The following is a 25,148-nucleotide window of genomic DNA, read 5'->3' on the forward strand; positions in this document are numbered from 1 at the left end:
GGCAATCGAATTAATAGTTGTGCTTTTGACAGTGCATTTAGCGAACGTATATTCCTAAAATTATTCCAATATGAACCTTAAAACGTATGCTTCACGTGCGAATTTACGAAACCTTCATCTCTTTTATAAACTAAATCGAATTTAAACTCTAAAACTGACTACAAAAGGAATAAAATACAATGTCTGTTGGTAAAGCTACTTCCAGAATACCATCTGACAGACCATACGCCATATTGTAAAAGTAATCTTAATAACCGTGAAATAAGGCAGGAAATTGTACCGTAGTTGTGTTAAAAAGAAAAACATTTGCACGACACGCCCAGCAGAATGGTAGCAGTATTTTTCGAATAATGCATTATAGTTTTAGTACACCAGTCGTGTAATCTTTGGCTTTGGTAAGGATATTAAGCTTGCATATTTTTTCTCATAGACTTTGGGTTTTATCGCTTAATAGCAATATGCAATTTATTACTAAGGAATCTATTCAATCATTTATAAAAAATAAAAACGTATCCGTCTTAGCTATGACCTTTAAAATAACCTCGGTATTTAAGGAAAACGATATTTAAACTATTAGTTGAAAGCGCTTAAAATGTCAAAGTATACCTAGGCAAGCTATCAATTTTGATCTTTTGAGTCTAAATAGAGTATTTTACGTCTTTAGGATCCTTACACAATAAAATCAACCAGCAATGAAACTACCTACCTATATCTTATGTATGAATTACAAAATATGTTCTTAATATAAAACGTCTTCCGGCTAACGTATACTTGGGGCTGACCCTACAAGTTAATTCATGCCTCTGGGTGACGAGTGCAGTAGAGTCCCACGCAGCACTTCATACTTCACAAGTTGTGTATGATTTTGCTACTGTTACTAGGCGGTAATGTTCGGCCTTACCACGCAGGCTTAATGCGGGTTCGCTCATCTTCAGCCTATATCTTTGTCCACTGCTGAACATAAGCCTCCTCTAATAGGTGGGTTCGCTTACTTACCTTCAAAATTGAAAGAAGATGTTTTTCTTCACTATTAACTGCAATATTCGCTGATTTGAAATTCTGCTTACCTATTTCATACTCAAATGTTATTATTTGCTATCTTTATCGAACTGTTACTACAAATTTGGAATTTAGAATTAACAAAATATTAATTGAAAAATAGGTTTTGGAGCAAAATAAAATATACCTACTTCTGTATGACAAGAGTAACAGACGAGACCAGAAAACCATCAATTGCTTTACTAAATATATATAAATAAAACACACTAAAATAGGACAAAGAAGCTATCTTTATCGTAAATATAACATCTTTTAAACAAGAATTAGAACTTGTGCTATGCTATCTTGGTTATGGTTATTTAATAAACGATTCTTGAAGAAGAAGAAAGATCCACGCAGTTCCTAAGGATATAAAACAAGAAATCGCTAATAATTTGAGTTCAAGTAAACGTCGATTTTTTTATTACTTACGATATCATTACGAATAATGATAACATTAATTAGGTTATTGGACTTGATAGAATCAAACATATTTATAATAATTTCTTATGTCTATGCGAATGTTAGACATAAAAAAATAACTATTTTTCGATTTTTGCGTGCTTTTTTATATTATGATAATCTCTCGACGTTTCAAAAACTTTGCAATCGAAGTTATTGTCATTAGAGTATTTAAGTAGCGTCAACATGATATAACTTGATAACTAGCAGCGATTTACTTGACTTTCCACTGTTAGCTTTGTAGAGTCAACTATTTGTACGTATACGGTGTATCCTATATGTTTGTGAGGTAGTCCATATTATTAAAATCCTTTGGAAATGTTAGATTTATCGAACATTGAGAAAAAAATGTGGAATTGGTATCAGATTTTGTTGAAGTCAAATAATCAACATATCAAGCTGGAATTGGACTTTCTGTCTCTACATTAGGGCCTAGCAATAACGGAAATTAATTCTTTCTGTAAAGTAGTACCTATACTAAATGATTTGTTAAAATTTAAAAAATGTTACAAACAAGTGGGGGCCTATCATTACGTTGGTATATTTAAGCCTTATTATTCAATATACTTTATGTAGGCCTAATGCTTATCCAGAAAATTATCCCTTGCGCTACACACTCGACTGCCTCTTTCTTACTTAAGTAGTAACTTACAGTCCTAGTATTAATAATATCAAATGATGTATTGGCATTGTCATCTTTCTTGAAATTCAATTATATCAGATTGGATTAAATGAATGAATTGAATCAGTTAAAAGCCTGGCATTGCGCGCAGAACCTCGACCATAATCTAAAATACGTTGAAAATAAATAAAAAAGTCATTGTTCTTATCACACATCGTTTAATACTTTATATATAAATATACATTAATCAGCTGTAAACTTACACTAATTATACTATAATATCATACAATTTATATGAAATTCTGTACACATCAAATAATAGGGCAATTGGAAATCTGTTGAGTTTTTGCTAATTTCATCTTTTCTTGCTTATTTGAAGGAATTATTTAGAAGTCTTCAAGCTTGCAAATAACAAAAGGAAAATATCATTCGATCATCATGTTTTAAAGCAGGAATCCGAACCAAGTATTAATTATATTTTTGTGGTTTTTAAACAGGCTATCCTCCGTAGTGTAATATAAAAATTAGGCAAGATATGATTCCATTAGAAATAATTAACAAATTTCCACAAGTTCTTACAGATCTAAGAAAAATACAAAATGATAATTAGCTCGGTCGGCCATTTTGATTTGGATATCTTAAGTTGGCGGCTTGGCTCATGGTCGCCAACCTTGCGGACATACTGGCATCGTACACACCACGGCCCAAAACCGGGTTTAAAATCAACGGATCTTGTCGATTATCCGGTAAATTCAACCGATTATCCGGCAAATTTAAGCGGCTTTCCGCAAGTTTTGAAGCACTTAGGAAAGCCGAGGTTTGTGATTGTAGTAAACTGCCCGGAAGAGGTTGTGTGGCTCTATCCAATCTGTATTGTAGCCCGTTTTGCTTCTCCATCTGGTGATGCTGGGTTCTAACAGCGAATCTATTAACATGTACAGGGATGGGGACCACAATTTTGGTCCCGGAGTTGTTTTTCCCGCTGGAATGACTGCCTGACGCAAGACCAGCTTTGACTCGCTTCCATTTCGCGCGGCGATTTTGGAACCATATTTTGACCTGCGGACATATACCATCATTTGATTCTATTCTTAAAATCAATTACATATACCAGTTTATTATAAAGTCACGGACAAGTATGGTAGGGGCTTTGTTGCCAAATAAATATGTATTACGCACGCGTAACTCCATACGCTTGGAGAAGTTAAAATATATCGTTATTATCGTAATACAGCTTTGCTTAAATAATACTTTAAACACAAAACTTTGTATTTTGGCTGTATTTTTTGACGTCCTTATCGTGTTTTACAATATTATAAATATTTTTTGTACCTGAACTTCGCTAAGCTTGAGCGCGGCGGCTATCTGCGACCGTTCTGTGAGGCTGAGGTACTTCTTCGCGTGGAACTCTCTCTCCAGCTCGAGGAGTTGCTCTGAAGTGAAAGCGGTGCGTCGTCGCCGGGCCTTGTTCTCTCGCGGAGTGTCTGTACTAGAGTCCTCTTGGTCTGGCTCCGAATCATTACCTGTGGAAGAGATTTTTATAAATGTTTTTATGACTATAATATTTTGTTGAATTTTCTCGTGCGTAACATAAGTCTTAATAACTCGGTAGAATAGGCATTACGTGGCTATACGAGTTGATATGAAGGTAAGGTCTTTTAACACCATGCAATTGATGAGCGAATGGTAGTCGATATTGATTATTGTTTATTTTAAACGTTGTTCCAATTAGTTAACTTCTATACTTTTGAAGCCGTTTGATGACTAAATTATTGTAGATACGACACAATAAATACTATTAGTTTATATATTCGCTTCCCTCGTGAACTGAAGACATGTTAGTCACGTTACAAAAACGCTTAAACGAGCAAAACCGAAACTAGAGCGTCGTTTACCCAAATCCGCAAACACACAAAAAACCTCATTTTCATTTGTTATAAAGACAAATAGACAAGTGATGTGCCGCGGTCCGTCAATGGTCGATAAAAAACGATGGCCGCCGCGTCAGCGCCACGCCTTGCGGCTGTCCGTGCTCTTTATCAACTAATTTAATGATACGTCGTGAGAGAGATTCTGTTTGGGGTCGCCGGAGGACATGACTTCGAGTCGAATTATTGTCACTTAACGTTTGCGATGTTTGCTGTAATGTATTTTATTCTTTGTTTTAGTTTTTGTGACATAAAACTACAGGATTTATTGATATATCATAATTTTGGTTCAAGCTACCCTAGATATGTATACTCAGTTATAGCGACATAATACTAAATGTGTAAAACAAGCAACAATTTTTGAATTTACTTTAAAGTTTTATAGATGATATTACAAAAAATAAAATACTGTTATTATTGATGTTTCATGAAAAGGTTTTTTTATGCGTTAATAGGTTAAATTAAGTTATTATTACAAGTAATTTTAGTTAGATATTATTTGTTTAAATGTTTATTCGAAATTGCCTTCAAAATCTTTAAAAAAGACCAAATAAACGTAAGTTAATAATTCCTCTAATAATACTTATATACTGGACACTGCTGGGCACGGGCTTCCTCTATTACTATGTGTCTAAGTCTTCATCCACCACACAGGCCTACTCAGAGCGGGTTAGCAAACTTCATATACCTTAAAAAAAATCCAAGTAGAACTTCACAATTTTATATTTCCTTACTATGCTTTCCCTCGTCGTTAAAGCAAGCGATAATCTACAAAGAATACATACATAACTGTAGAAAAGTCAAAATGCGTGCCACTGGATTTTAAAGAACGGCGGACCTTTGTATCGGCAGTCGGTTCGACTCCCAGCTAGGCTATCGCCGCTTTTCCTATAGGATAAAATTTTAAAAACACTCCATTTAATTAGCGTATATAAAAATAGATTTTTAAAATCCACACTGTTCATTCCACTGCCTATATATTCCGTATGGTATTCATATTATGTTAAGAATTTGGTTCTCAAATTAGCAAGAAATAATGCTATTTATATAATAATAATATGCGTACTATTTTACGTGGATTATTCTGATTTTGCCAAACCGGGGTAAAAATTAAAAGATATGACATGGCCTAAACATAACAAGCATACCCACGCATTATCATGAAAAAGGCTTCAAATACTGACGCCGCTTTCGTAAGCTCTTCTCCAAGTTGACTTGTTCTAACAAAAATTGTCCCTAAAGCTATAACAATTGATGCCAATGGTGGCAGCCAAAAGTTACTCCCTGCTGTAATTTGGTACCCTCGCGGCTATTTTTCATTAATAAATACGCATAGCTTCCAAATAAGTAATGGCTATGATTAATGGCAATGATAAATGGCAATTATAGTGATTAACAAAAAGAAACAAGTACATCAGGAGGCAAATAATAGATACCCACTTATCACCATATCCCAGGGTCTGTAATGTTACAATACTTACTAAGGAATCTTTAATTATGTTTTATGTACAAATTTTATATTTGTAAGAAAAAATTATGCTACTTCTACCGATATAATAACAAAATTTTATAATATTATGTCTTTTGGCTCTTCTCACCTTTGAGTAAAAAGCTCCTCTATATTCCTACACAAAATTCAGGAGTCTTAAACTTTGTAACTGACATTGAAAATTAGCATCATCATCATCAACCTTATATTATATACTGTCCCACTGTTGGGCACGGGCCTTCTCTACTACTGAGAGGGATTAGGCCTTAGTCCACCAGGCTGGCCTAGTGCGGATTGATAGACTTGGAACACCCTCAAAATTCCTATAGAGAATTTCTCAGGTATGCAAGCGATAATTCACAAAGAATACATACATATTTTTTTTTAGAAAACTCAGAGGTATGTGCCCTTGGGTTTGAACCTGCGGACATTCGTCTCCGCAGTACGTTTCACACCCAACTAGGCTATCGCCGCTTCAAGTTAACTGAAAGCTAGCGATAGATACTTAATAGCTAACAGGAGCCTGTAAACTTGAATAAGCGAAGAGGACCACTTATAAAAACAACTTATTTTAAACAACCGTCCATTACTGTCAAATGCTTTGGGTTGTGACAAAACTCAAATTTTCTCGACACGTATCCATTAATAAAACACTAAAAAACGTATTTCATTTACATGTGCAAACGTGCATTTTCCACGAATAAACCATAAAACGGACCCTTTTAGCAAATAAATATATTTATTTCTTATGGCCGACTCAACAACGATTGACAGTTATCGAGCGCGCCAAATGAATTGTAAAAACATTGCCAACACAATTTACATAGCCGAAAAAACATACAAAAACTCTTATTGCGTACAAAATAGGGAGTCATTTTGGTGTGTACGAGAGGCAAAATAGAACATGGCGGACGCATAAAGCTCAGTTCCCGCCGTTGCGTCGCGATCTGAATTTTAAATTTCGAATTTGGAACGCACTCGCCGGCCGAGCGGCGAGTTAAATCGATCGTGAACGTTGAAATGCAATTTCATTAGAAATCGATATCGATGGCCGTCGATAAGCGCACAACACTACTCCGGTCACGTAACGGCTCCGTTTAAATGTCCACTGTGGCTCATTGTTGAAAATGCTAAAACGTGAATTTAAACCGTGATGGACGTAAGGGCGTTGCGATAAAAATGTGTGAAGTATTGTTTTCCTTTTGCACTTTATGTGTTTACCAAAAACTTAACACAAAAAAAAAACAGCGTACAGAAATGTGAGAAACACGTAAATTTTTTTTTTCTTAGCCGAATATAGTTACTTGTTTTACATGCCTTATGCACAAACCTCCATCTATATTGCTACCATTTTTGTCTAAAATGTTCTTAGTCTACCCAAAGTTACCAGTCAAGGAATGGCCCATGGTTGAAAATACCCAGTGTGTACGTCCCTTTATAAAGCCTTCATAGTTTACGTAGATCGTTTGCTGTAGGACCGACACCTAAGCTTTATGAAGGATACCTCACAAACATGAGAAACCAAAAGCACGTCTGCAGTTTCGTAGTACTGTTTCTATTGCATGAACGCGACCAGTGTCACGTAGGGACGGCGCGTAACTTCTACGGTTACATTACTTATGTCTATCACAGGATCTTTGATATGATCTTAACATCAAGGATGCAAAATACTACATGAAATCAGAAAATTATTTAGAAACGTAAACATCTATCCCATTTTTTATTGTCAATGGAATATATGTAAATTTATTTAGATGAAATTTGGTACAGATCTGGATTAACTGCTAAGCTATTTTATATCCTAGGTAATTAAAGCTATGATCGATCAATTTCATTACATCAGAGTTTTTTATAGGTTTTAAAATATTTTAGCACCCTACTAAAATCAGATAGACGGTGAGAAACTTTCCCGCCCTCACACCCACCACTACAACTCCTGTAAGCCATGATTAGCAGTTGCACGTATTTTATGACACCGAACAGTGAAACTCGGTGAATCTGAAGGAACACTGATCTGCCTTTATCCCGCAGCGAAATTAGTCAAATGGTGAGATATGGAAGAGTTGAAAATATATATTGCCCACTTTCCTCCATAACAGTATAGACGGATAGTCGTAATAACTACAAAGACATCATATCTATGTCATAGAACGCAGCCTGCAACTGCGCCAAGTCTCAGGGAAATCCGTCAGTAATAAGGCACATGTAGCTTTATTTAAACCACTAGTTGCTAGTACATTTGCAGTGTAGAACTGATGCAGAATCTCCACATACATTCCGCAACTAAGCAACAGTTTTACGAAGTCTGAGTAAATGCTATACATCAAATAAGATATTGAATCGATTAATTCTTTCCTAACCGAATTTCGGCCATAGCGGCCAATCTCAATGGAGATCAGCCAAGTACGCATGACATATTATAGTGCACAAGTGTGTGCGCAATACACAGGTGCACAATGTTCCTTGACTTTCTTAGTCCGGTGAGACGGCAAACCGACATGACCACGGAGGGATCAGGCGTAGGACCAGCGGCTTTACGTGCTTTCCGTGGCACGGGGGTATCACACTGCCAACTTCCTAACTCCGAGCTGCGACTAAGTATTTTCTGAGGTGGAAAAACCCTGTTACAGTTATTTTGGCCCGATCCAGGATTCGGACCCAGGACCTCAGTGCGTTAGTTGTACTCGTACCGTGTATGTACAATTAAAACTACGCCAACGAGGCAGTCGAAATATTATTAAACGGTCAAAACACAAAAGTCACAATGTCGTAATATATTTAAAGGTAAATACTATATTATAAGTTCGATGAGTAATATGTTAACTAACTGATAACATTTAGGTACTTCAACGAATTGAAACAGGCCTTGAACTAAATATAAATATATTATGAGGAAATGTGAAATATAGTGAAACTTGGGATGTTACGGCACTACACAAAATAAAACAAAAGTTTGAAATCAGTAAACATTATACATGGGACACCAATGAAAAAAATCTAAATTATATGAATCTTTATCTACGTCGCAAAAAAACAGTAGTGTTACAAATTAACTTTCATACATATTTTAATGCTGTATGCTTAGTGCTAAGTTATTTGGTAAGTCATTTCAGTGTTGTAGGGTCATGTTCTTACACAAAACTGTATAATTATAGAAGCCGTCTAAACCCCAGCAAGTTCACTTGCATGCACTTCACTTCCGTCGCGGATATCGCCAAATATGTTTTATTAGACACCATTACCGGCGTGACTTTCGGTGGTTTTCAATATGCGAACCTAATTATTCAGATAATTTTTATCCAGGATTTTATAGGCAATCAATATGCCAGTATTTTGTGTCAAAATGGATTAAAATATAATGAAGCCGTCAAAAATTTCCTTCACTCATAACGTTTTGTTTCGTGCAACATCAGAGAAAGATCACTAGTAAAATAGATTACAAAAATTATACAATTCATAATTTTATATTGATAGAAATTAAGTTTAGAATATTAGTCCATCGGAATGTTGTACGCGGGTTTTATCGGTGAAAAAAGTAAGTTGAAGGAATGCATGCTGAATGTCATAAAGTTATAATTTTTACATTGTTTCTGTGCCAAATAAATAAATTACGATTATTGTACTAGAATAATTTAATTTTTGTATTGACATGAAAAATTGCATTATGGAAATAATACCGAGTAAACTGACTGCGTTTAACTAAACGTTTGACGCGTGCTGATGAATATTGCTGAGTTTGAATTTGAGCTTTGTTGCTGATTTTTTTTTAATCTACCGATAGTTTTTGACCACAGATCTACCCTCATTACTACAAATTTAAATTTAAATTGGTAGGGTCACAATATACACCTACTATAATAGGGAATACGGCTCTTTTACCTAGGTAATGGTTAGTCTGACAGAAAACCAATACTTGATATTGCTTTTTATATGAGTGACATTTCCAAAGGTCTAAATCACTGATTCCCTTTGTAATCCCCATTACTTTAAAGCCAACATTCATGATTCTTCAAAGACTGTCGGCGTGTGTGGGCATCGGCGAACACTAACACCAGGTGGCAATCCTCCGTCTATACTTAACAAAACTTGCTTCTCACCTTTTTTCGTATAACGTGGTCAAACTTCTAATGTTTCTCATTTTATTAACATTATACGAAATCCGTTAAATGGTCAGGCAATCTATTATTTAAGTTTATAGGTGCGCGAAGATTTAAATTATCACGCGCTGTTTGTCTATTTGAGTGATGAACGAGCGAAAGCTATCGAGACCTTGATTTAATGACCACACGTGTTGTGCAGTTTAATCAAACATTGAGTCAATCTGTTTAACAATTGTTTATAGAGTTACAGGACATGCCTGGCCTGTGACGCAACGCTTTGCAGCATTTGAGGTTATTTTAAAATTAGAACGGTTTAATTTTTTTTACCGATTTCCACAGTAAGAATCTCTATTCGTCGTATTTACTTTTTTTGGTTGTCGTAGGTTATTGTAATTTTCCAGTGTCAAGTATATCTTTCGAATTTAAATCGATAGTTTTATTTTATTATTATATACATACAATTTAAATAAAACCTTTAATATATTACGAGTAACAAGGCACATTAATTAGATTTTCTAAATCTCATACAAACTTTAAGCTTCTGTCTCTCCGGTACGGAAAATTGACTATCATCATGGATTCACATAATTTTCAGTGCAAAACGAAAAATATAAAATCGATAATTCTTAATATAACTAAGTAAATTAGTTATAAAATTCTCAAGTTCTAAAAGGACTTTTGCCAAATTATACTTCATACTTTGAAATTGATGGCTTGATATCTCTGATATTTGATGTGCAAATTGAATTAATGTCACATGTTTCTAAGTATTTTTCAATGTAAATTTTCAATAATCCCGAAAGATAAATAAAGAGGGAACTACGAATTATTGTCTTTTCTAATTTTTCCAATATAAATGTTTAATCTCAATTTCGCATAAGCAAAAAAATTACAGTACCGTGTAATAAATAGTAAACCAACGATTTGTCTTTATACTTTAGCGAAGATTTCTTTGTTACTGATTCAGTACATAATTCCATCGTACTCGATATAACATAGGTTTTAGACCATTCAAATCCAAAATCTATATTCTTTTGCCTAAAATGATCAAAACCTGTTTGTTATTCAAAAATATGGCTACTTATTAGTGGCAAAGAGTCCACCCAACCGGATTCCTACCGGATTCCCTTTATGTAGAATTTATGTCGAATCCAATTATCATTAGAACGATTTACAGACCGTATTTATGTATAGTACCTATATGTTGTCCATTTCGGCGAATATCACCTTTGCCACTGCTACTTATACTACATATTGCACATCGGCAAAGTACCAGCGCCTGAATAGTCAGTAGCCACTTGTATTTAGTTGGTGGTTTACTTGCGACTGCCGCTAACAAAGTTAATTCTAATTTCGACTTGTATAACATTAATATTAGTTGCTGCAAACAATACATCCACTGTTTGCTGGTGGTAGGATATATTTTCTATCCGCCTGGATAGCGGCAAGGTGTTAAAACCCTTAGTAGTAGCCCACGTAAGTGTGTCGGGTTCCGGGATCAGCCTGTGTATATCCAGTTCCAACAGGCCGGCATAATCATGTCGATCCTCTATCTCACATATTGTTAGCTTGTACCTATCAATCTTGCGACTCCATTTACCTAAGAATTTCCAGTCTGTGCTTTCATATTATTTGCTACTAATAACTTTGAATAGTAATTTTTACTTCGAGAATATAGAAGTTGTACTACTTATAATATTATATAACAAAACAATAGTTTTAATATCAGAAACGTATTCACTATTCAGGGACATGCGAAAGAAATCCTCATGGTAAAACAGCCGTGGGAATATAAGTCCACCACGATATTTTAGCCGAACACTTTATTCCGGGTTATTTCGCTGGACTCAATTCCTACAACGATTACACCACACATCAAGCATAAGTAATGTAACAAATAAAAAAAAAATAGAACCCTAATTTATAAGTCTTGGTCATATCATGAAAAATCCTAGGTTATGATTTAACTCATGACCGTAAATATCAAGGATCAATTTCAAATTTCAAACAAAATGTCACGTGGAACGAATTGTTTCACAAATCACAACTGCTAACGTGTCCTTCCACAAGGCAGCTGACAAACGCGACAATTTAACGCAAAATGAGAATTTCACGGTCCAGATGTGAGTTGCATCGCTCTTCAGACAAGTACCCGCGTCTAATTGTTGATTTGTGACGTGATTTGAAATATTTCTGGGATCTGGTATTGAGATACTTTGATGTCAAAATTATAATAGGTTAACTTATTGGCAACATCGATATAATAATATGTACGTACTACATACTAGACTTGGCGTTCGGAACATTCACTATATTCATCTATGCAAATTGATTTTAGTATGGTGTCAATATTGATGATTGTGGTTGTGTACAGAGTGGCGCTCATAGTATCAAAACGCGAGTCTAAGTGTAAACCAGGATTTGAATAAAAATTATTAGTCAAATAAGTATAATTATTTGTTGTTCAAGTAAATAAATAGGTAATATAACATTGACGTTTTGGTTTCCATTTTAAAATGACAAGGTGTTAAAATAAAATTTTAGTTCAGATTTTGAACAAATTTCTTTGGATGTTTGTGTCTATAGAATATACGTCAATGATCGGTATTGTGTATTTTGTAACGTTAGGATTATGATAACGCATAGGTTTGTGTATTCACAGACTCTGTATTATTATAGGTTCTTAGACGATTAATAAGATATAAAAACGTCTAAATAGGTTTGCTGTACAAACGTTGTGGTCTCATAAGCTTTCTCTACATACGCTTGCATCAAACAAACAGTTTGATGCAAGCTATAATCTAGAATACCACATTCTATTCTAGATTTGACTTTGTACAATTTTATTTGACAATCATAAAAGTTATCGACACAAAAATGTAGATAAAAGTATAGTAGATATTCTGAAACTAACCATCTAACTGCTCAGTTACAAAATGCAATGTAGTACATGGAAATTGACGTATTGAATCTCTGAACAATATCTTACTAATGCCATGATGTGTCTCTTGTTCATAAATACCGCGATGGACCTTCTAATGAATGGCTTACTCATCTCTACATTCAAGGGTATAAATATTAGACTATATTTGTATTTCCTGTCGTATCTTTCCAGTTATATTTACCTGTTTGCAAAATCAGCTCATTTACACGTTTTCCGTGTTACCGGGCTACGTGGTCTCTTAACTATTCTACGCGAGCGTTTAATTGCAACACGCGACTAAAGCGTGCCAAAAGAACCAATTCATTGATTAATTATTTGATTAGTTGTAGACCTAATATTTGTGCTGTTTCCAGATAATATTAAATCTGACTTTAAAAATGAGGCCTTCATTGCAATGCCTATATATTTTTGGATATAGGTATTTACACCGATTGTTCTGAAACTTGTTTTTAGCATAGGCTATCTACTGAATAAGTAGTAGCCCCATTTTAAAATTATATATCAGCCCTAAAAAAATATTTAAAGCACAGAAACTAAATATGTTGTGCAAATATTATATTTTCAGCAGAGTATAATTTTAGTCTACATCTCACAAAAAACTTATACACAACTATTCTGAACACCCAAAGGCTGATCCACCAAACGACTCGGTTGTGTAGTGGTGATGCGTAGACGATACGAGTACAAATATCGCGCTGAGGTTCTGGGTTCGAATCCCGGGTCGAATCAAAAAATCGCAAATAGCGAGTGGGTGTTGCCATTTGAAAAAATTACCCAGTCACAGCGCGGAGGCAAGAAGTTGACGGTGTGGTACCCCCGTGCCTCGGAATGTACGTAAAGATGTTGATCCTGCGCTTAATCTTTCTCCAGTCATGTCAAGTTGTCGTCTCACAGGAATATGAGAGTACACATGTGTATTGCGCATACACTTCTGCACTATAATATCTCTAGCGTACCTCGGTGATCTCCGTTGATATTGGCCGCCTAGGCAGAAATTCGTCTAGGAAGGAATCACTCTTACAAACATATCAAGTCAGCAATTTATAATTTACTAATGAGTTCAAGAATGCCAATATATGTATAAATGTTTGAGAAAACAAAACAGTAATTAGATATATAAGGTAGCAGAGAGTGTTTAAACAATGATGTAATCATAATAATACAAAATAATCAAACTTTATCCAACGTATCGATATATATGTACTACTTACTAGATTTGGCGTTTCGAACATTCATTGTGTTCAACTGAATTGAATTGCAATCCATTCAAACTCATTTTAGTATGGCCAATATTGCGTGCTCGTGGTTGTGTACCGGGTGGCGCTCATGATATAAGAACTCGAATCTAAGTGTAAACCTGGATTTGAATAAAAAATATTAGTCAAATAAGTAAAATTATTTGTTGTTCAAGGAAATAAATAGGTTATAAAAGTGTCATTTTTGTTACCATTTTAGTTCAAATTTTGAACAAATAGTTTATATGGACATTCGTGTCTGTAGAATATACGTCAATTGTCCAACGTAAACTATGTATTGAGTGAGACAAAAACAAATATCGTATGAGACGTGAAATTGCGTTAAATAAGTGCAGCATTAATCAATACGATCATTGATATTAGAGTTTTTTATTCTATAAATTAATTATAGAATTTAAATCACTAAAAGCTTTAACTTTAATAAGAAAATCGCGTGGCGCTGCGTGTTACCGGCGGCAGCACATTATGGATTATAAACACGTTTGAATACTTTTAGTAGCAATGAACGTTTATTAAAGCATCTAGTTCTGCTCTCTGAGAATAAGTAATAGGTATAAATAAACAAGATGTAACAGTTTGCTGATGGTAGAATATATTTTATATCCGCCTGGATAGCAACCACCGTACACAAGGTGCTAAAACCCGCCGTAGAGGTCCACGTAAGTGTGTCGCGTTTCGGGATAAGCCTGTGTATATCCGGTTCCAACAGGCCAGCAAAATTGTGTCAACTGTTGAGGGGTAATCATTTCTCGTCAGTCGACATTCTATTGGACCCCACTCTCCTTACTATCAGGTGGAGTTGGCTCACTTTGCGGGGCAAATAGATGTGTATAATAAAATAGTAGCAATAGTAGTTTTAGAGGTTAATAAATCGACGAAACAAAAGATAATGTAGCCCTATTAAAGCGCTGTGATATGATATATGATATATTATAACTGTAACTTTTATGGTGTGATGATGATATATTATAAATCTATACTATTATAATACTGTTTTTGTTTTTGTTTGAATGCATTAATTTCAGGAAGTACTAGTTCGAATTGAAATATTCTTTTCGTGTTAGATAGCCCATTTATTGATGAGGACACCCCGTGACCAATAAGAGCGGGGCATCAATTATTTTTTTTGCAAAAATGGGGAAAATTTATTCCTTTTGAGAGCTCCCGTTGCGTGCGCTGCGGTAACGGTTAAAGTTAAGCAACAATAATGTATGACGGAATTGTTCCCCTTAAAAAGTTCTAAAAAACAGAATATTTTAAAACAAAGTACCTCGCCGCATCTATCTGTCCATCTGAACGCAATATACTTAAAAACTACCCAACACATTGGGGTGAAATTTGATATGGAGTAAATTTAATGTAAAACCCTGAAAAGGGCATACACCCTACTGTCTATCCCGGGAAAATATATACAGGGACTTTTATCCCGGAAAACTCTTTCACGCGGGTGAACCTGCGAACAAAAGCTAGTGAATAAATAAGCTTAATTATGTAGTCTCAGGATGACGACGGTAATGGATTGCCTTATCGCATTATACTCTTCAAAAACCTTTATAAATCTTAATTAAAGATATCTTTACTTGTTAACAAAGCGGCGATAGCCTAGTTGGGTGTGTACCGGACTGCCAAGACGAATGTCCGCAGGTTCAATTCCCAAGGACACACACCTCTGACTTTTCTAAAATCATGTGTGTATTCTTTGTGAATTTATCGTTCGCTTTAACGGTGAAGAAAAACATCGTAAGGAAACATCTGAGAAGTTCTCTACAGGAATTTCGAAAGTGTGTGAAGTCTACCAATCCGCACTAGGCCAGCGTGATGGACTACGGCCTAATCCCTCTCAGTAGTAGAGGAGGCCCGTGCTCAGCAGTGGGCAAGTATATGATACAGGGCTGATATTATTATATATATTACTTGTTAAGTCTCTCGTGGTCGTAGTCGTCGACTGGCGACGCATTATCATCTCTCGTCAGATAATACTCAATCTGAACACCACTCTCCGTACCCTCAGTTGTAGAGTCACTTCGCCGTATATCCGATACTCGAAAAAATTTGCTATACAAGGTCTTTTTGACATTGCGTTACTAAATTAAACTACATACTCGGCGTCACCCTAGCTGACATTGTACCAAAAATCTTTCATTAATAACTAATATTTTCACCAAAAATCCTGGTTTTAGTTTTCTGATTTTTTTATCATTTTGTAATTGAATGCGAACATTGCATGTACGTGGTTGTATTTCTGACTGAGAGTATGATGTTGCCGCTGTAACGAATTCTATTAGAGTAGTAGTAGTGGCTTTAGGGCGCGTAAAATTAAGATTACTTTTTATTAATATTTATTTTGTCCAAAACTTACAGTCTTATTACAGTATTATTTTAGCCCTACGGCTCAAATAACTTATTGTAAAGTGTTATTTCAAATTCGCGATGTCAAAATGATCTTGTATATATACATAACCATGTTAACTCTTGGTACCAACCTTGTGCATTGTCTTCTCCACCGTCGCTCTCTTCGCTCCCAACACTCACAGGACTCTCCCTCTTCTCCCTGTTTTCTTCCACGTTCTGCCCCGGAGTGCCCAGCATCCGTGACAGCCACGGCTCATGGTACCCAAGTAGAAATGGAAAACTAACTCCATTCTGTAGAAATGGTGCGTAGTACCGCATCCGGTTCAGTTCCAATTTTTCGGCATCGTCATCATCCGAATTCCTGGAATGCTCCGATAAATTGTTCTCGATGTCGATCTCAGGCGATTTTCTGTCCGTATTCCCGATTATCGATTCGATCGAAAATGGTTTCGGCTGCTTCTTTTGCGTTTGCGTTTCTACGATTTCGGAGTCCATCTTGAATTATTTGTTTTTTTGCATTACACACACACTGGCTTCAAATAATGTCTTGTTTAAATGGTTATTTACAAAATTAAAGTTTTGATTGTTAGATAATCATTTAATTTAAATGACAAATACTAAGTCTTATTTTTTCTTTTAAATTAATTAAACACTTTGTTCACAGGTTCACGACTTCATACACAGTCTAAAATTCAAATTTGATTTTGGAACGCACCACGCGTCCGTCCGCCACGGCAATCACGCTGTACTCGCTCTTGCCACAACCGCTTCCCGCCACGCCCACATACGGGGTGTAGTCACAAGATAATTTTGTTTTATTTAACCACTGCACTGCCGCTGAGGGAATATAAGCTTTATTACCGAAGTCATAACGTCGCTATCATTATCTACGTATTGTATTCACTAAAAGCCTACGTGCAACATTCACATTAAGAAAATAGTCCTTATGCGACAACTAACAAGAATCAGTTTCGTAAATCTAGGATCATAGAAAGCTTCAACTTGTTAAGACGCAAATTTATACTGTGAACCTATAATAATAAAGTTGAAATTAGTTTACATAAACTATTGAATAAGGCTTATGAGATTCAAGCTTGGAATGATTAAGAACTCTTTTGTGGGGTGTGAAAGAGATAGTGATAAGTAATTAGGTGGTGCAAGAGAGAGACAGCACATAGAATATTTGCGGAGGTAGCGTGCGCTGGTAATTGGTGGTGATCATAATGTTCTGCCTGTGTCAGCGGTCTATAGAAACTTATCGTATGGTGCTTCGTTTAAAAATAATACTAACCTTTTAATTTGTATTCAAACTGAATTTTGTTACCTATTATTTCGTACATGTTTTTCTTTTCGACTTGATATTTTCTCAATCGATATTGGTAGTTATAAAATTATCGTTCATGATGAGTTTATGACCATAAAATAAAAAAGATTTCGTAAAAGAGCCATCATTTATAATTATTGCTTCACACAAACCTAACAATACGAATACCTTTTTAAGTCAATCAGTTGAATGAATTTGTAGGTATTATTTATAATTCTTCCACATACCACAAGATGAACCATATAGTAGAAAAGAGATACTTAGTTTTATTACTGGTTGCCTGCCTGATACCCACTCCTTGCCAAATCCCAGAAAAATGTTGACTTAAAAAATACATTCAAAGTATTTCCCAACACGAGATGGAACCCTGGACCTCACGGCCTACAATTCATATACATTACCACTGCCCTAATAAGGGGGTTTAAGCAAATTCTATAAAATATTATCCATCTTTAACTTTCAAATTTTCCGATTAATTCAATGTGAATCTAGTTAAAATTAATGAAAGCATTGAAGGGAACTCATTAATATTCCGATATCAATTCCGTAGTTCCTTGATTCTAAGTAGAAGGTTGGTATTGTAAAAAGTTCTTCTACGGATGGTTAGTCACGAATGCCTGTTACCATTGTTTCTTAGACATGTTAGCTGAGTAGCTGAAAAGTTATTAAGTCAAATATTTATTCGATTCTTTGAGCAAAATAATGAACGGTGTGATGATGGGTCTATACTCTATAGAAGAAATTAGGTCTTAAGTGTTAGAAATTTTCGAATTAAGTAATACCGAATGTTACTTTTCAATGACGCAGTAATAACCTAAGAGTAACGTATTCATATTCAAATTAAAAATCTTAATTCTGCGTTATTGAAATCTGAAGCTATAAAATATTAATCTATAGCCAACAAAACTTTATTTAAATCTAGACAAACACAGATGGACTTACGCCATTTATTCTTAAAGGATTAGGCAGAGATGTAATTTGTGCACCCATTTTTTGCCGAATTACGGGCGAGCTTATCGCAATAAAATTTTAAATCAATCGGACCTGTGAAGTGGAAAAAAAGCTCATGATCATCAAACGCCTGAATAAATCGTTCCAAATTATAGCTAAGAACCATCTCGATAACATAACTTTCAAACAAAAAAACCGCATCCAAATCAGTCCATTCATCTTGCACACAGATGTATAGATACACACCTTAAACTTATAATACCTTAAACTTATAACTTATACCCTTCCTCTTCCGTCGGGGATTAAAAATAAAATCAGCCAGCTACTCGCCCTTGCAATCTTAATCTTATCTTTCTATTATCGTAAACGCAGCACGTTGGTGAACAGCGGTCATCATTAAAGAGCAATTGCCCCCTCCGCCACTTAGTTGCCACCCTCTACAAATTGATTGTGGCCATTTCGCACTGGAGCGATGTTTGTTAACATTTCTCTGTTAATCGACCGTTATCTCATGAATACGTTTAGTAATTTGCGGGGTTTTCGACGAATTTCAGATATTTTAAGGGATAATCAGTGAAAAATATAAATTGATTGTGTCTTTATATAAACACCGTCTATTTGTGACGTCTTATCAGAAAGCTTCCTTAAGAGCTGCAGCTATTAAATGTAGAAATTAAGGTTAAACACGCACTTTTTTCATTTAAAAAAATTTGAAGTCCTAAATATTTTCCGAACGTAAATATGTTGGTATTATAAATTATTTACGAAGTTGGTAAATGTGATTCTTACATGATCGAGATTAACGGTTTATTAAACTATAAAATTTTAAGTCAAAGTAGCTGCAATACAAAAAATATTTTACAAACTTTAAATATCGTGTACTTGTCTAGGGATAGTGCAGTAAGAGTCATCACATGATAATTTTGGTGACAATTTTAATGAGATAGGAAAGTGTAGGAATACCGTTGTACAAAATAACGTATAGAAGGTTCAATTATAAAGCTTCATATCTAATATCTTAATGTGGCAAGTATTATTGTGTACCACATTTTGTAATTAAGTCTTCGGGTGGTGTTACTACTATCTCAACGTGTAATTATGGTGTACCACATTTTGTAATTATATCCTCGAGTGATATTACTATTGTTTTTGGGCATTTGTAGCGCTTACCTCCAGCAGAATGCTTTAATAATTTTGTTGTTTAAAAAAAATACCGATCAAATCTGTTATAAATACTTCGTAGGTATTATTATGATAAAAAAACCGTCTTCATTCCACACTTATAAATTCTATCTAGATACATCAATACAATGTGTAACAAATAATTTACATGCAATTGCTATAATGTATTCTAACAAGAATCCTGGCGCCATTAGTTTTATATTCCCTCACCATAGTAGCTCGATGTCATTGGGTGACATTTGACATTAACAATTGACATAGCGTTTTCGAGTCGAGTCTCGTATGCTGTTCCCACAAGATGTCCGATGAATTAGCTTCCCAAATGTACTTCGCGTGCTGAATGTCTATTAATAATATAAACAATAGATCATTATACACCATTTCGATGACTGTGGCTTGGTAAGGAAGATACGAAGACTGATTTCCGTAAAGCAATAGATATTTGAACACAAAGCAATCTATTTGAATTGTTTTACATTTAAAGTCAAAATCCTCATGAGATTTTAAAATGTACAGTAAGTATGGGTTATATTTCAATTTTAAATTGCAAATATTATATATTTTTATTTATTGTTAGTATTGCTAGATAACTAGTTTCCTTAGATATTTCTTCTCGGAGTCAAATGTATGTCAGTATGAGACTTTTCACAATTTCCGCCTGAACCTAACGAAAATCTGTTAGTATCCGAATTTAGTAAAACTCAGAGTCTTAGCAAAAGAATATGTAATATTAAAATCAATATATTTTAATATGTGGTAAGGAGGTTTAATAATATTAAATGCCCGAAATTCTATTTAAAAGTCGCGTCGCGTCGGTAAGCAAGTAGTAATTAATACTATCACCGTAGATATATTATTATGATGTTGTTATCAATCTCAATTTACAAGACTGAGAAAAAACTAAGAAATAACAATACAAAGCCATAAAACGAAATGTCAATAAACAATAAAATAACAATCAAAATTCACCATAACAGTTTACATTTAATTTTATCCCACAAGTTTTGAGCCCCTTGTCAAACTATTAAAAAAAAACAACCCCGACTCAATAACCGACACGTCCTAATCTAATATCCACGTGTAATTTACTTAACAAATCTCATAAGCGGAGATAAATCCACATTGAGCGCCATTACACCGACCCTCGCATAAATCTTCGGCACATTAATGCAACAATAAAATTAAATATTAAAACACGCTGTGGATGAAACGCTGAATGGTTCAAATTGTGTTCCGTAATCAAATTTCGTCTTTCTCTCTCTTATTGTCTCACGTCAGAGGGAGAAGGCTATAGTTTTGTACATGCGCATGGGAGATAAGTTGAGTAATGAGCGCTATCACGCCCCGCAATCAAGTATCCGGGTTGCGATTGGTCGATAAACGGGGTACGGAATTTGAAATAACCGTTTTTTGTATGTTCATTTGTAATTTGGTTTCATTAGCGCGGCAGCGATGCGCCGCGACGGTGTTTAATTGTGTAATTAGATCTTAATGTTACAGAATTATGCTCTAATTTATTATTTCTCGTAGCTAATATGGATTATTATTTTCATAATGATATATAAACAGTATTTACTTATAATTAAAGCTTCATTAAATTTTAATTCTATCATTTTTTTCAGAGATTAATACAAAATTAATATAAAGTCAGTGGACCCTTTGCCGTCTACAGGGTATATCCGTCTTTTTGCAATTATGGGCGTTCTATTCGAAGGACAGCTTTGATAGCCGTACATACAGGAGAGTCAAAAACCCACCTATTCTCCTATACAGCTACTAAAGCTGTTCTTTAATTACGAAAGGATGGATATACTCCGTAGACGGAATAGGATCCGCTGACCTTAGCTCGATATTAGCCATGACATCGGCTCAAAGGGTACGAGTGTGTCGCCATGTCAAGTACAAATTCTTATTCTGATCAACTCATCTATCGATCTGGAAAAATAGAAAATGAACCTAAAAATTGATGTCTACAACTTCTAGACTCTACAATATTTTGAGATAGGATGGTACTCTAGCCATAATATAAAAGAAGGAGAAAAAAACAAGATTGGTAGGTACTGAGATATTCTAGTTTTGGGCAAAAATTAAACTTATTTCCATCGTTCCTCCTCAAAAATCTCAACGACTGTACTTTTTTAGTGTTGTAAATATGGTATATGTTCTTAGTAATTAAATAAAGTTAGTAAAAAGATGTTATTGACATGAGTGTTTATTTCGGACTAAAGAGAAGTAACTATGGCAAACAAAATACAATTAGTTCTAAAAATAGAACATATAAAAATAATAAGTCACGACGAAGGTTACAATCTCCAACAGCCGCCCTTAATCGCAGTTGTGACAGAAACAAAACAAATAAAATAATTAAGTTTCTAAACCTAAGTTAACTACACATCGTTTGTGTGCTAGAGGTCCGAGGGTCTTCGTTAGTACATCAGCAGGCATATCGTTACTTTTTATATATTCTAACTTAACAATATTATTAGACACCTTTTCCCCAATAAAGTGAAACCTAGTATCTATATGCTTCGTCCTGCTGTGGTGTACAGGATTTCGAACAAGATTAATGGCACTTTGGCTGTCAGAAGCTAAGTTAACTGAACAAAGTATACCTGTTATCTCGTATATAAACCGACGTAAGTAACACGCTTCCTTCGTGGCAGACGCTAATGCCATATATTCTGACTCGGCCGAACTTAACGCAACAGTAGGTTGCTTCTTGATTCCCATGATACTGGACCTCCACTTAACTTGTAAACATAACCGGTGTATGACCTTCTGTCGATTGGACAGTTTGCCCAGTCTGCGTCACAAAAACCCCTTTAAAGGTTCTCTATTCTTCCTGTAAACCAATGAATAGTTTAGGGTACCTTTTAGGTATTGCAGAATCCTTTTAGCAGCATTCCAGTGTTCTTTAGTAAAACACGTATTAAATTGACTTAAATAGCTCGTGGCGTAAGCGATGTCTGGTCGTGTGTTTACCGCTAGATACATGAGGCATCCTATTAAGTTTTGATAAGGATAAGACTCACCGACTTGACCATCCATTCTTTTTCCATATTCTTTTTAATTAATGGAGTATCCACGGCCTTACAATCCTTCATATTAAATTTTTCTTAACATAGAAAGAATATAATTTCGCTGGTTCAATCCTTATACTCTCGGAATCACTTTCAACTTGTAGTCCCAAATAACATTTCAGTATTCCGAGATCTTTTAATGAAAAATATTTCGACAAATCATTCTTGACAGTGTCAAATGTCAAATCAGAATTAAAGAAGACTATTATGTCATCAACAAAGATTCCTAATATTACAAGTTCTTTACCAAAAAGTTTAGTATACACACAAGGTTCGGAAGGAGTTCCTATGAAACCTATTTTAGAAAGCGTTTCATTTAACTTTTTATTCCAAGCTCGCGGTGCCTGTTTAAGACCGTAAAGAGATTTCTTCAATAAACAAACTTTGTTTTCTTTACCCTTTTGAATAAAACCAAGAGGTTGCTCCATGAAAACTTCTTCTTCTAAATCTCCGTTAAGGAAAGCTGTATCGACATCTAAGTGCTTCATTCTCAACTTCATATCTGCAGCTATCGCAAACAACGTGCGGAGGGAAGAATGACGAATCACTGGTGCGAACGTCTCCTTGTAGTCTACACTTTCAACTTGATGAAAACCTTTGACGACGAGTCTCGCTTTATACTTGGTAATATTACCATAAGCATCCCTTTTAATTTTGTAAATCCATTTACATGGTATAACCTTTTGTTAGGTCTATCTACTAAATTCCATGTATGGAGTTTCCTTAAGGAACTATACTCATCAACCATAGCATGTTGCCACTTATGAGCATCATCGGCATGAGTAGCTTCGTAATATGTCGTAGGTTCATTAGAATCTACCATTGACGTATTGTAAGCTTTATAAAAATTTGTTGCTTTTCTATCTCTGGAAGGGTATCTGCGCTCAGGGTGCGATTCCTGTTCCAAATTCGCTGTCTCTTCTTCCACACTAGGCAGCCTTAAGTCAATGAGAGACTCTCGCTGTTCCAGAGTCACTGACTCTTTTGTACCTTCTAGATTTACTGGTAAAGTTGCTTCAGCCGTCGGGTTGATACTCTCATCACAGTCATAGAATTGACAGTCATGATCAAACTCAGACTCAATCTCTTTTGCTCATCAAATAACAATATAGATTCTGACTCTGCGACAGACTCAGATTGCTTCTGCTTTAGCGCTGTAAAGCAATTTTCAAAAAAGGTTGCATCTCTGGATATAATAACTTTTCGTGGGTTAGCAGGATCCCTAAAAATATAAGTGCCTGGATTTTCAGAATAACCGACGAAAATTGCTTCCTGTGCCTTGACATCTAATTTTTTCCTGTGACACGAAGGTATATGGACTAGAGCTCTACAACCAAACACTTTTAGATGGCTAAGATCACCTTTTCGTCCATACCATTTGTCATAAGGAATTTGTCCACCTAAGGCTCGATGAGGAGACCTATTCTTAAGGTAAATGGCAACTTGGAATGCATCTTCCCAGAATGCTTTCGGTAGTGAACTTTCAGCTAGCAACGTTCTTGCCTTTTCAATAACCGAATCGATGGTGCGTTCCGCTACTCCAACTTGCTGAGGACTATAAGGCGTCGTTGTTTGATGCTCAATACCTTTTGAAGCAAGATAATCAACAAACTCTTTATTCACGAACTCCTTACCTCCATCAGTCCTAATTGCTTTAATTGTTTTATCTAACTGATTTTCAACAAAACATTGAAACACACAAAATATATCTTTGACTTCTGTTTTAGAAGAAATAAAATAAGCAAACACTTTTCGCGTATAATCGTCTACTATTGTCAACATATATCTATTTCCTTGAAAAGAAGTTGTAGACACCGGTCCCATCAAATCCATATGGATCAGTTCCAAAGGGAAGTAGCCCTATTAAACGCTAACCTTTTGAAAGGTTTTCTTGCTTGTTTACCTTCCACGCAAGCGATACAACTAGTTTTATCTACTCCTGTATACTTTATACCTACCTTGTGATTTTTCAGTTGGTTCATGCCTATACGACACAAATGTCCTAACCTCTTATGCCAAATTTGATAACTATCCTGACAACCAGAGTGCACATCTTGTGTCAAAAAATTATCCGCCACATTCTCGGAAACATTTACAGTACCATCTAAAACGTACAGTCCACCACAGGGCGAGGCATGAGCAACAGATTCACCTGTAAAATTAAAAGTATCAGATTTATAAAAGTTACATCCATTTTTATCAAAAACACAAATAAAACCCTTTTCAACAGTTTTATATACAGATAACAAACTAGCTTTCAAATCTGGTATATAAGCAACATCACTAATATTGTTGACCACGTTCTCGGGCGTGTTTATTGAAATATTTCCAATTCCGCAGCACTTAATCTGTTCTCCATTTGCGACAGTAACAGAACCTTGATTCTGTATCGAGATATTCTGAAACCAGTCCCGTCTAGA

At 35.1% G+C, this 25,148-nt stretch overlaps 1 protein-coding gene across 1 annotated transcript; it reads right to left on the reverse strand.

Moving 5' to 3' along the window:
* Positions 1-2,340: 2,340 nt before the first annotated feature.
* LOC115439809 (homeobox protein vab-15) lies at positions 2,341-16,954 on the reverse strand. Its single transcript, XM_030163805.2, has 3 exons — positions 16,323-16,954; positions 3,455-3,645; positions 2,341-3,181 (listed from the first exon to the last, which is right to left on the reverse strand). The coding sequence occupies exons 1-3, from the start codon at positions 16,684-16,686 to the stop codon at positions 2,729-2,731; spliced, it is 1,008 nt and encodes a 335-aa protein (XP_030019665.1). The 5' UTR covers positions 16,687-16,954; the 3' UTR covers positions 2,341-2,728.
* Between the last annotated feature and the right edge of the window lie 8,194 nt (positions 16,955-25,148).

This window comes from Manduca sexta, chromosome 18, assembly GCF_014839805.1.
Source record: "Manduca sexta isolate Smith_Timp_Sample1 chromosome 18, JHU_Msex_v1.0, whole genome shotgun sequence".
Lineage (NCBI taxonomy): Eukaryota > Metazoa > Arthropoda > Insecta > Lepidoptera > Sphingidae > Manduca > Manduca sexta.

Bases quoted from the DNA above. Each gene is read 5' to 3' on its own strand.
- LOC115439809 (XM_030163805.2), bottom strand. From the start codon at position 16,686: ATGGACTCCGAAATCGTAGAAACGCAAACGCAAAAGAAGCAGCCGAAA. The intron at 3,646-16,322 runs GTTGGTACCAAG...TCTCTTCCACAG, and splicing joins TGGAGAAGACAATGCACAAG to GTAATGATTCGGAGCCAGAC. The intron at 3,182-3,454 runs GTACAAAAAATA...ATATGTCCGCAG, and splicing joins TCAAGCTTAGCGAAGTTCAG to GTCAAAATATGGTTCCAAAA.